Source organism: Lolium rigidum, chromosome 6 (genome assembly GCF_022539505.1).
Source record: "Lolium rigidum isolate FL_2022 chromosome 6, APGP_CSIRO_Lrig_0.1, whole genome shotgun sequence".
Classification (NCBI taxonomy): Eukaryota; Viridiplantae; Streptophyta; class Magnoliopsida; order Poales; family Poaceae; genus Lolium; species Lolium rigidum.
This window is the reverse complement of record NC_061513.1, coordinates 222167992-222181097: the sequence shown is the minus strand read 5'-3', so window position 1 is coordinate 222181097 and position 13106 is coordinate 222167992. Positions and strand designations below refer to the sequence as shown.

General features: G+C 50.5%; 1 protein-coding gene across 1 annotated transcript; it reads left to right on the top strand.

The window, feature by feature from the left end:
* Nucleotides 1-746: 746 nt before the first annotated feature.
* Nucleotides 747-8658, top strand: LOC124663782 (protein ZINC INDUCED FACILITATOR-LIKE 1-like). The gene is made up of 6 exons (XM_047201444.1): nt 747-927; nt 6962-7002; nt 7322-7382; nt 7753-7855; nt 7957-8059; nt 8650-8658. The coding sequence occupies exons 1-6, from the start codon at nt 747-749 to the stop codon at nt 8656-8658; spliced, it is 498 nt and encodes a 165-aa protein (XP_047057400.1).
* The last annotated feature ends 4448 nt before the right edge of the window (nt 8659-13106 follow it).

Genomic DNA, 13106 nt, shown 5'->3' with positions numbered 1-13106 from the left:
TTGAGTGGCGGGAGCATATGCATCTGGGATCAAAAGTGCTTTTCCGATTGCTATGTACATACTCTATGTAGAATGGAGCAAGTGATGAAGTGAACAATGGTCATGGTTTGGGCTGTGCTCGGACTTAGCCACTTGAGCATCGGTCACTAGCCTGAGGATTATGTAGGTTGGTGGGTCTAAAGAAAAACTAGTGCTATGGAGAGCATCGTACATACTCTCTTCGTCCACAAATAAGTGTACATGCAGGTTTTTCAAGATAAATTCTGAAGTGGAGTAAAAATACATTGAAAACATGCATCTCTCCCTTTTAATTCTTTCACCTCCAGTAAGCTAAGTGCATGTAGAAAACAATAAGAGTATATGCTTAATATTATTGAGTTTGATTTTCGTGCGATAAGAAAGAAGTACTCCGTAATTAAAGCGCATTAAAAAGATGAAAATACACTCTTTTGTGAATAAAATTCAAACCTAGATATCCAAATGAAGGGAGCAGATCGTACCTAAAACGTCGCGTGTGGAGCAATTCCGCGGAAAAAACGGGCCACACGTTCTTTACCGAGGGTGGGTCAGTTTGTTTTGGTACGTGCGTCCGTTGTCCTGCCTTTTAGCCCGCGTCGTTCCGCAGGGAAAGCCAAAAAGGCCGCGAGCAAAGCAGGGCACGCCGCGCACCAAGATTCCCGGCGTTCTCGAGGTCGGGGGCTTCCTGTGCTCTCCGTCCCTGTCTGGTACCTGGGCGGGCGAGGGAGATGGGCGATGATGCCAGCGGCGGCGGCGGAGGCGGCGGCGCTGGGGCGTCCGAGCCGTTGCTGAAGAGAGCGCGGTACCACCCCAACTGTCCCGGGTGCAGGGTGGACAGGAGGAAGGAGGAGAGGGAGGGGTTCCCCTTCACGGAGATCTCCTGCTTGTGGCTCGTCACCATCTGCTCCTGTGCGTGATCACCGTTCCTTACTTCTTCCCGTTCCTTTTGTCTCTTGTTTCTTCACTTCAGTTGATTTCTGTTTCTTCCACGAAGTACTAGTACTATTGCTGGGCGATATCATCCTAGTGTATTGATTTGCACTTGGAACCAAGTTAGTTTCTATCCCCCCACGAACATTCTAATCAGCTCGAGTAACTGCTTTTTTCTAGCTATAATGTTTTCTTTTTCATTTCTAATGTTGGGTTAATTCTCGCATTCCTCGTGATTGATTTGCCCCACGTGTGGACCATATCTCTGATATCCGCGCATCAGCTTCTCATTGTTCTCCATCTGTTTAGCTTTGGCTGAAGCACGCAGGCAGGTTTGGCCAGAAGAATGCTCACTTCCACTGCTGCTAGTTCTGAAGTTGTGATGTGACAGCACGGGCAACGCTGTCGACTCAAACTTGCCTTCGTCAGCCCCTTGTTTAAAAGTGTTTGTATCTTTCTTCTCAGCTCTCACCTACAAAGCTTCGATTCTGGGACCAGCTATTCCCAAAATTACACGCGCCACACATGCCACGCTAATAATGGACTCTTTTCTGGGTGATACTGGGCTATCTGGCCATGTTTTCGTTATCTATTTGGTAATGAAAATCGACCCCTTCGCCGGGTCGCTTGAAAAAAAAATGGAGTCTTTTCCCCTAGTTGTCTCCGTGCATTTGTTTCCTCGAATCTTTTTAAAGCAATTTCTTGGAACTTTGCATCACCTGACGTCTATTTCATTCGCATTTGGCAACTCAGAAATATACGGTTCAATTGGAAACACATTCCTGCTCTTATAGTCGTTGTTAGGGAGACATCCTCCTGTGCGGCTAACCAAAATTAGTTAGGGATATTTCTTGTGTAACAATACTTGTAATCTTGACTTGTACCTCAAGTCCTTGTGCATATAAATAGAAACAGAGAGAGAGGAGGCGTGCCATCGAGCAGCCCATTGTTTCATGGTATCAGAGCGGGTCATCCTCCCCGCCGCCTAAACCCCTCCCTCCCTCTCCAAAAACCCTAACCCTAGCCACCAACCTCCCTCCCCTCTCCCACCATGACTCCCGAAGAACTCGTAGCCAAGGAGCGCGAGCTCGAGGCTCGTGCCAAAGCCCTAGATGACCGCGAAGCCTCCATCAACCAGCAGATCATCGCCGCCACCAACGCAGCCGCCGCCTCCCTTCCGGCTGGCCAAACACCCTCCCCAAACCCTAACCCAACCGAACCCACCACCACCCGGTCCCTCCACCTACGCAACCTCCATCAAGCTCCACGTGCCGATCACCCTCGGCCTCACCGACGACAACTACACAAGCTGGAGGGAGCTCTTCCTCGTCGCTCTCGGCCGCTACGGTCTCACCGCCCACGTCACCGGCGAAGCCACTCCCTCCGACACGTCTCCTACCTCTGCTTGGGGCCGTGATGACTACACCGTGCTCTCCTGGATCTACGGCTCCATCGACACCGACCTCCTCAGCATCGTCATGCTTCCTGGCTCCACCGTGCTCACCATCTGGGACGCCATCGAGAATCTCTTCCGCGACAACAAGAAGCACCGCGCCATCCAGCTCGAGGCCGACTTCCGCAACACGCCACAGGGCGATCTCTCCATCAGCGACCTCTCGCGCCAAGCTCAAGAACCTCGCCGACTCCCTCGCCGACGTCGGCCAGCCCATCGGCGACGAAACGCTGGTTCCGACGCTCCTCCGAGGCCTTAATGACACTTACGCCCATCCGCGCTCGTTTCTCCCTTTCGAGTGCCGTTCCCTCGTTTCTTCGGACGCGCTCCGCCCTCATCCCTGGAAGAAACTCAGCGCCGCACCGACGCACGCAACGCCGCCTCCACCGCACTCCGGGCCATGGGCCGGAGCGTACTCGCCCAACAATGGGAGCGCCCGCGCCCCTCCTTCACGGTGACCGCTCATCGCCTGCTCCCTTCGGGGGCTCATCGCTCGCTCCCTTCGGGGCGATCGCGCCGGCGGCCGCGGCACCAACTACTTCACCAACACCTTCCGTGGCGGAGGCCGCGGACGCGGCGACGGACGAGGACGTGGGCGCGGCCGCGACAACCCCCGGCGGTTCAATCCCCGGACGGGGGCCCCTACTCGCGCCCAGCTACGGCGAGGCCCCGTGGCAGCCACCTCCATCAACACGGTGGCAGCCGCGCTCACCAACGACATGGCAGCCGCCGTCCCCGGGCCTCCTCGGCCCGCGCCCCGGCATGACACCACGAGCGTATACAACCCGGGGCTCCTACGTCCCCACCGCCCACCGGCAACAACGGATCGACCCGGCTCTCCTCGCTGCCCTCAACAACCTGCGGCTACCGGCGGCGATTGGCACATGGACACCTGGTGCATCCTCTCACATGGCATCCGATCCCGGTAATCTCCACTCCCTCCTTCCATCCTCATCCCAATTTGTCACCGTCGGAAACGGTGCAACTCTTCCTGTCACCCATGTCGGTTCCCAAACTCTTAATACCCTCACTAAACCCCTTTATCTTCACAACATACTCCTAGTTCCACAAATCATCAAAAATCTTATATCTGTTCGTTAATTCTGCATCGATAATCACTGCACCATTGAATTTGATCGTTTTGGTTTTTCTGTGAAGGCCCTTCCCAGCGGGACCGTGATTCTCCGATGTAACAGTCCAAGCCCTCTCTACACCGTCAATCCACCTGCCTACGCCGCTACATTCCTCGCCACCATCTCCCACGACCTCTGGCATCGCCGCCTTGGACACCCTGGCCACAGCTCCACGCCATCTCTACCCACTGGCTTGCCGAATAAAACAGGACCCTCCCTGTGTCATGCATGTCAATTAGGAAAACATGTTAGGTTACCATTTTCTTTGTCGAGCTCGTCTACTACTCGCCCGTTTGAACTATTACATTGTGATCTATGGACCTCCCCAGTCCTTAGCATGTCTGGTTTTGCCTATTATCTAGTCATTATTGATGATTTTTCTCATTATTTTTGGAGCTTTCCTATTCGTAAGAAATCCGATGTCTTTGCCACGTTCGTTACCTTTCATGCCTTTGTCACCACCCACTTCAATCTCCCTATTCTAACTATCCAATGCGACAATGGAAAAGAATTTGACAACATTAAACTAAACTCCTTCTTTCAATCCCATGGAACCCTTTTTCGCTTCTCATGCCCCTACACTTCTCAACAATACGGCAAAGCCGAACGAGCCATTCGCACCATCAATGATGTTATCCGCACCCTTCTCTTCCAAGCCTCCCTGCCTCCCAATTTTTGGGCCGAGGCTCTCCACACTGCCACTCATCTTCTCAACCTTCGTCCCACCGCAGCCCTCCGTAGACAAACCCCACACTTCACCCTCTACGGTACACATCCATCCTATGGTCACCTACGCGTGTTCGGTTGTCTCGCTATGTCAACATTTCCTCCACTAGTCCCAACAAACTAGCCCCACGCGCCACCAAATGTATTTTTCTCGGTTATCCATCCCGCCACAAAGGCTATAGGTGTCTCGACGTGTCCTCCCGACGCATCCTAATCTCCCGACATGTTATGTTCGATGAACATACCTTTCCTTACGCCTCCATCACACAAACATCTACACCACCTGCCATCATCGACCCCATAGATCCCCACTTCCTACCAATACCTCCAACCATATCCACGTCGGCACCACCATCTCCTACTCCACCCCTGCCGCGGCGAGATTTCTGCTGCCGCGAGCCCACGCCAGCCTGCCGCCGCCTCTTCTCCTGCCGCGGCAGCCTCTTCCCCTGTCGTGGCACCTCTTTCTCCCGACTCGCCTCCACGGCAGCCTGCCGCCGCTCGTCTCCTGCCGTGGCAGCGCCGCGGCCCAGCCATGACTCATGTGTACACTCGCCGCCCTTCGGCACCACCCGTTATCCATCGCACTCGTAGCACCACCGGTAAACTCCCACCTCCCATCGATAAACTCAATCTCTCCGCCACCGTATCTTCTCCTATTCCTCACAATTATCTAGTTGCTCTTCGTGATCCTTCCTGGCGCCAAGCCATGCGGGACGAATATGACGCTCTTCTCCAAAACCAAACCTGGACTCTCGTCCCTCCCCTCCCTGGTGCCAACATCGTCAGTGGCAAATGGATTTTTCGTCACAAATTCAATTCCGATGGATCTCTTGCTCGTCACAAGGCACGTTGGGTCGTTCGTGGTTTCACACAACAACCTGGCATTGACTTCGACGAGACTTTCAGCCCTGTCGTCAAACCAGCCACCATCCGTGTTGTTCTCTCCCTCGCCGTGTCTCAAAATTGGCCCATCCATCAACTCGACGTCAAAAACGCCTTTCTTCACGGCAACCTTTCCGAAGAAGTCTACAGCCAACAACTCTCAGGGTTTATCGATCCCTCTCGTCCCACTCATGTCTGTCGTCTCCTCAAATCACTATACGGTCTTAAACAGGCTCCTCGGGCTTGGTTTCAACGATTTGCTACCTTTGCTCGTTCCATTGGCTTCCTTGAATCCAAATCTGATAACTCTCTTTTCACTCTCCATCGCGGTTCGACATCGCTTATCTACTTCTCTATGTTGATGACATCGTTCTCACCACATCCACCACTTCCTTTCTCCATTCTATCGTCAACACTTTCAGCCGCGAGTTTGCCATGAAAGACCTCGGACCTCTTCATCATTTTCTCGGTATCTCTGTCACTCGCCAACCCCATTCTTTTCACCTATCTCAACGACAATATATCCTAGACATCCTCCGCCGTGCCGGCATGAGTGACTGCCATCCGTCCCCCACTCCTGTTGATACCAAAGCAAAACTTCCTGCCTCTACCGGTCCACCTGTGGCCGATCCCTTCCGCTGTCGTAGTCTAGCCGGCGCTCTTCAATACATGACTCTCACTCGGCCCGAAATATCCTACGCTGTTCAACAAGTTTGCCTTCACATGCATGATCCCCGTGAACCTCACCTCCTCATTGTCAAACGGATCCTTCGCTACCTCAAAGGGACTCTCGATCATGGTCTTACTCTTCACTCCTCCACCTCTCACTCTCTCATTGCCTACTCGGATGCTGATTGGGCAGGATGTCCGGATACTCGCCGATCTACGTCGGGAGTACTCGTGTGTTCTTGGGTGACAACCTGGTTTCTTGGTCATCTCGCCGACAGCCCACCGTGTCACGCTCTAGCGCTGAGGCTGAATACCGTGCTGTTGCCACTGCCGTTGCCGAGACTTGTTGGCTCCGTAATCTACTGCGGCAGAGCTCCGGCGTCCCCTTGACAGCGCCACGATTGTCTATCGTGATAACGTGAGCGCTCGTTTATCTCTCGGCCAATCCAGTTCAGCATCGGCGTACCAAGCACATCGAACTTGACATACATTTTGTGCGTGAGAAGGTGGCTCTTGGGGCTCGGGAGTGCTACATGTACCCTCCAGTTCTCAGTTTGTTGACATCTTCACTAAGGGACTACCGTCTGTCTTATTTCATGAATTTCGATCCAGTCTTCACGTCGGCGAAGCACCGAGTTCAGACTGCGGGGGCGTGTTAGGGAGACATCCTCCTGTGCGGCTAACCAAGATTAGTTAGGGATATTTCTTGTGTAACAATACTTGTAATCTTGACTTGTACCTCAAGTCCTTGTGCATATAAATAGAAACAGAGGGAGAGGAGGCGTGCCATCGAGCAGCCCATTGTTTCAGTCGTAATAGAATTACGGCACATGAGCTCAATTAGTGGACATGTCAAATTTGGTTCTTTCTGTTTGTCATTGGAAAATAATTACCCAGATACTAAGACAAGTAAACTACTGACACTAGTTGTGGGTATTGATGTCATTGTGCGCCAGAATGCTACTTTTGTCCTACTTTTGTGCTGATGACGTTTCTATTTGCTTACCTGAGACTTGGATGACTCTTCCGTTACTCTGACGTTCATTTCAGATATAGCAAAATTCAGATGTTTTTGGTTATATGTCTTATTCAAGTTATCCCTTCATTATTCATCAGGAACTGATATTTGTAAATTTGGATTTTGCAGCCTTGCCGATACAGTCATTGTTTCCATTCTTGTACTTTATGGTGAGCAATGTTACTTCAATTTCTTTTTAAAACGTGCAGTGTGATTTTGCCTTTTTGTTTCATGATAACGGGAGAAAAGTTACAAGTAGTATAAAATTTGAATGCTCTATATGTCGAGCAATGATATAATCTTTGCATGAGACAATGACTAGTGGTGGAAACAAAGCTTTGCTCTTCTCATAGATTTGTTGTTTCCTGTTGTTTTGTTTTCTTCCAATAGTATTAGTTAAAATTTTCTCTTCAAGTAGACTATCATCGCTAATACTGTACTATTTTCATTAGTCATTATCGACTGTCAACACTGAATATCTGTTTGCAGATAAGGGACCTTCACATTGCTAAAGAAGAAGAAGATATTGGATTTTATGCTGGTTTTGTTGGTGAGAATTGTGATGATGCATTGTGCTATCTGTTTAGCTATTTTTTATATGCACTGTGAGCAATAATTCATCATGTTGTTTTGTACATTTCTATCAATAATGCATTGTGTTGTTTATTACAGTATATATATTAGACGATGCATTGTGCTGCATGCTTACGTAAGTTTGATGATTCATTAGGTCTGTTGTTTAATCAATTTACTTTGATTCATTAAGTATGTTCTGATAATTTTGTTAAAAACACAGTTCCTCTTTTGTGTTTATCTTCTGAAACACTTCAACTTTGATGCACGAGGACATTGTTTTGTAAGGGGTATGCCTCAGCCTTATCTGCCACGGTAAACTTATGGTGCCTTTTCTATTAATGTAGGCGCTTCATATATGCTTGGGAGAGCACTAACCTCTGTAATATGGGGAGTTGTGGCTGACAAGCACGGGAGGAAACCAGTTCTTGTAATCACCCTTGTTTCCGTGTAAGGATATTCTTTCAACAAACTGTAGCCTGCTGAGCTTTTCTTTGGTGTATTCTGATAGATGCACCTAGAATTTAAGCATGTTTTCTCATCTATTTCAGAATTATATTCAATACACTCTTTGGACTCAGCTCAAGTTACTGGATGGCATTAACCACAAGAGGTTTGCTTGGGTTGTTATCTGGTATGCTCGGACCAGTTAAGGTACGCAGAAGTACGTAGAGTGTGCTTTCCTTTCAGTTATTAGAACCTTCCATCATGGTTTTGTAGCTTCCGGAAATCGATAGGCAAATAAACTGAAATAAATTAATTGGAGACATCAATTTTTCTGTTGAAAGCCCTTGCGGGAAAATCCACTGGCGTGTCTCAGGATAGTGTGTACAAACTAAGGAGTTAACAATGAGTCGTCAAACCACCCCGTTATGCATACACGAGGTAATATTTGGTGGTAGGATGTGATTTGATTCGTGAAAATCTAGTCCACTACGAAGAACCCTTAACAACAAACTCATCTCGCTTAACAATAAACTCAATCCCATTCAGCAATTAAATATCCACTGTGAGCCGGAAATCCCTTGGACTAAATTCTCTTGTGTTCTTCTCTTGTTTCTTTGTTTTTTTCCTTATTCTGTAGCCTTGCTACCAACGTTGTAACTTTCCTGTCATCTTGATAGTCTTCTTCTAATATACAACGACACACCTCTAGGCGTGTGTTCGAGAAAAAATAAATTTCAACACACCAAGTAAATCTCAAACATATTAACTGAAACTCACTTTGTCATCGTAATCAGCAGGTATCATGATTCCTCATCTTGCATACCGTTGCATTACCTCCCCCTCCAATAGACCATGGCCTCTCACATTAGATTCATATTAGTTGAATACATGAACAATTTTGCATTATGTTTAATGCAAAAATAGACTAGACATGACATGGTAAATAATCTATCCAGATTAAACATTTCAACGATACTAAGCAAACTACATATGCAACTCGGCAAGTAAGATAAAAATGGCATATCCAAAACTACAAACAATCCCTAAGAGCATCTCCATTGGGGAGTCCAATAGCGTCCCAATAGCAATTTGGAGGCCGGCAACAAAATTGGGCTCACACCAGCACGCTCAATAAAGCGCTGGCGCCGTTTCGAGCCCAATAAAACCACTCGCAACCCCGTGTCGGTTCCTTCACGCGGGGTGCCGAATGGGCGCGCTAGCGCCTCGCGCCACGTCAGACTTCGTCCGCGGGCCTCGCCCATCAGCGAGACATGACGCTGGTCGTGTTTTTGAAGATGTGTAATGGAGGTCATCGCCGGAAACCGAGGCGGCGAGGAGGCCAGACGCCGTACGGACGCCCAGGTGGCAGCAGCCTAACTCCCCGCGTGGCATCAATGCGGGCCGCTGCGGCTACTTTAAAACCCCCGTCGACACCACCATCTCTGCCCAACCCTAGCCAACACCGCTCGAGTCCATCGCCGACACAACAAACACACTGCTCGAATCCATGGCACACAACTACGAGGCCAGCGGAAGCGGTGTCGGCGGCGAGCGCTCCTACCATTTCACACTCGACGAGGCGGACGTGCTCTATCGGCACCACATCCCGGTGCCGGTGGAGTACCGCCTGCCGCACGGCAGGCATCTGTCCGCCGCCGGCTACGTGGTGCTGCCTCCTCCGGATGGACCGGCGAGCAGCGCCGCCTCCTGGAATAGGCACCAACGAGCCCGGAGTGGCACCACGTGTTTGGCCCTGAAGCCGGGCGGTTCAACCGCACGGGCTGCCGGAGCTGGTGGCTCGGCCGCGACGTCGACGGGACGCTCGCGGCGTACGACTACCGGCCGCAGAGGCACGGCGACCCGCCTTCTGGCCACTGTAGACATGGCGCTGGCTGCGCGCGCACCGACACGGGTGGTGTCGGGCGCTTCTCTATCCGGTTCGTCCGGCAGCCGCATTATCTGCGGCGGTGCGCGAGGCAACTCGTCCGCACCGACGAGAAGGACGGCGCCGGTGAAGGAGGCGCATGACTCGCTTCCACGCGAGCGCCTCAAACTCCGCCGCCCCAAGGAGCAAGCCGTGCACCCGCTGGCGAAAAAGTGGTGGGAAATGGAGCTCGAGGCGTAGGCGGCCTACCGCGGCCCCGACGACGCGCCGGGGCAGCACCTGCTCGTCGGCTGTTCCCTCAACGAGGACTACCGGTAGGTGACGTACAACCTGCGGTAGGCGGAGCTGGAGCTGTGGTCCGCCAAGGACTCCGGCAACTTCTTCGACCTCGCCGCCGCCGCTCCTTCTCCACCACTGGTGCCAAAAGAGGAGGACGACTGGGAGTTCCCCGATGATGATGACGGCGGCAGCGGCGACGACGCAAAAAGCAGCGACTACATCGCCTTCAACTACCGCTAGTTTATTTTATGTATTTGTCGTGTTTTGTACAAACTCGCTAAAAATCGAATGAAATCTGCCGTCGTTTGCATTTTTGAAATTTTCACTTCTATTGGGGTCTCCATTTGGGGTGCGCCGGTGTGGGGAAACCTTCCCCAAATGGAGGAAGCGTGCCAGCTGTTGGCGCCTATTTGGGAGCCGCCGTGGACATGCTCTAATTCTAGGGACAAGAGTGTTATAGTATACGTGGATTGCATACCTCTTTCCATCAGTTCAAATTTTTGGCTGCATAGCTAATGCATGGAACTTGACATGGTATCACAACAGAGGTCTTGGGTTCAAGTCTCGGCATTTGCAATCTAATAAAAAATGCTCTTGCCCCTTTTCTTTCCATGTTTAAGCCTTCTTGAGTCATACGTGTAGACTTACCGCACATGAAAGCTGGTAATAATGTATGTTGATTGCCTAATATTTTCCATCAATTAGGATCGATGGATGAATTGGTTAGGTGCATATAACTTGCAAGTATGTCCAACTTTGATCGGTGAACGGAAGTGTTGGAATATAGTGACCAACGCTCTTTCGCACTTCCGCACTTCGGATAAGAAAATGATTTTTTTAAAAAGAATAGGTAGTCTTTGTCAGTTTTGCAGATGCGTCTTTCCTCGGTACTTGTGCTCGCCCTCCGGCTTCCATGCGCCGCAGTCACTGCTCTACGTCGACAACTCTCGTGGTTTCCAACCACTCGCGGCCGTGACCGCTCTATGTGGACTCCTCTTCTAGCTTCCGCGCAGGGTGACTGCTCTACGTCGACTCCCTTTGCGGCTTCCACCCGCAATTGTGGCCGCTCTACGTTGACTCTTCGGGTTGGTTCCACTAGCCACTCTACCTCAACTTGCCGCCCCCCTCTACGTCGAGCGGTTTCCTACGCGTTTGTCGCTGCACTATGTATACTCGCCGTGATAGTGACCTCTCTATGTCGACTCCCTCTTGGCTTCCACCCGCGATTGGCCACTCTACGTCGACTCTTCTGGTGGCTTCCAAATGCCGCTCTATGTCGACTTTTCTGGTGTCTTCCATATGCCTCTCTACGTTGACTTATAGTCAACCGCTCTATGCCGACTCGCCGCTATACAACGAATCCTCCTGCGATTTCCCATGATGTTTGTCACTTCTCTACGTATACTCACCGCTCTGCATCGACTACTCTCGCAGTTTTTGCACGGTGTCTGTGCCGACTCTACACGCAGTTTCCACGGGTGGTGGTGACCACTCTTCGCTGGTAGGTGTTTCTAACCCGGCATCTTTTGCTGCCTAGTGGTGGATCTAGGATCAGATAGGTGCGGTGCCAAGATTAATTTGACCACAAAGATTTGATCATCTAGCATTTTAATAGCTGATATAGCATAGAATTAGTCCTAATACTTGTATATAAGTAGGAAAAACTGTATTTTGGAGGAGGTGCCATGGCACCCATGGCACCGCCACGGGATGACTGGATAGCCCCTGCCTCTGCCTATGCATGAGATTGCGCAACCTCGATACCTGCTTGCTGCTTAGGATTTCTCACCGGCAGGTTTTGTAGGTTACATGACTGACTTACCTTCTACTCATTCTTTTGCTTTGACCTCTGTTCTGTCGAGTCACCTGTTCGTGTCCATACTACTAATGGTACTCCCCTCTCAATCGATAGTTGAGACACTCTTAGCACTTCATCGTTTCATGTTCTTTATTTTGCTCATGTTTCTTGACTTATCATGCAACTCGTTTCCATTGGTCAGATTGTTGACTCTGGTTTTAGGGTCATTCTCGACTTTGAGTTGTGTTCAATCGGTTCACGTGCACTATGCTTGGTGCTGGCCCCGACGCCATGATGGCCTCTGGAGTTTGATTGGCCTCTCAGTGCTTGTTGCCGCATCTATCAGCTCTTTTCAGCAGTGGTATAATCGCCTCGGACATTTATGTAGTTCTCATCTCTCGTCTTTAGTTCATCATGGTATATCGAGGTTTGTGCCCGGTAAAGAGGCCCATATGCACGGCAAAGTCTTCGCCGTGCGACGCCGCACGGCAAACTTCGGACGGCAACGAGATCTTTGCCGTGCGGCTCGCATATGTTGCACGGCAAAGGCTTTGCCGTGCGGCTAGCTCTCTGCCGTGCACCCGCATCATTGCCGTGCGGCCTACTTTCTTTGCCGTGCGCCGCGGCATTGCCGTGCACCTTGACGTTGCACATTGGTGGAACCTCGCGCGGAGAAATCTAGGGGGTAGACCCGCCGGGGCACACACATATACCGCTGTTTTTGGGGGAGGAGGGGGAGAACGACCGTCGGAGCACCGAAATCCCACCAAATCTTGCATGTGGACCTATGATATGTGTGAAAGTGTGGTGGAAGGTGTAATGGTGCAAAAATAGCTCCCCGGTGTGACCTTCCTCACATTTGGGCGATAACACTTAGCAGATTTTCCGAAGCGCGGATTGCTTCGAAACCCTGATATATGAGGGGGATGAAGATGAAGAGTACTTTTGTATTGCACATTGTCTTAAGTAACACTAATAAATAGTCAAACTAATTAAAAAATGTAAGTATTAGATGAAATAAATAGAAAGAAAAACAAAGGAAATGTCATATGGCGAACGGCAAAGAAAAAAACGCACGGCAACGTAGCTTTTGCCGTGCATCCAAGCTGCACGCACGGCAAAGGGAGTGGCACGGCAATGCCCAAAGCCTTTGCCGTGCAGTGAGTCTTTGCCGTGCGGCGTGTTGGGTCATTGCCGTGAAGGTTTCGTTGCCGTGCGCTGTCTTACTTTGCCGTGCGCTCCGTTCAGATGTTGCCGTGCACATTTTCTTTGCCGTGCGTTCTGGTTGGTGC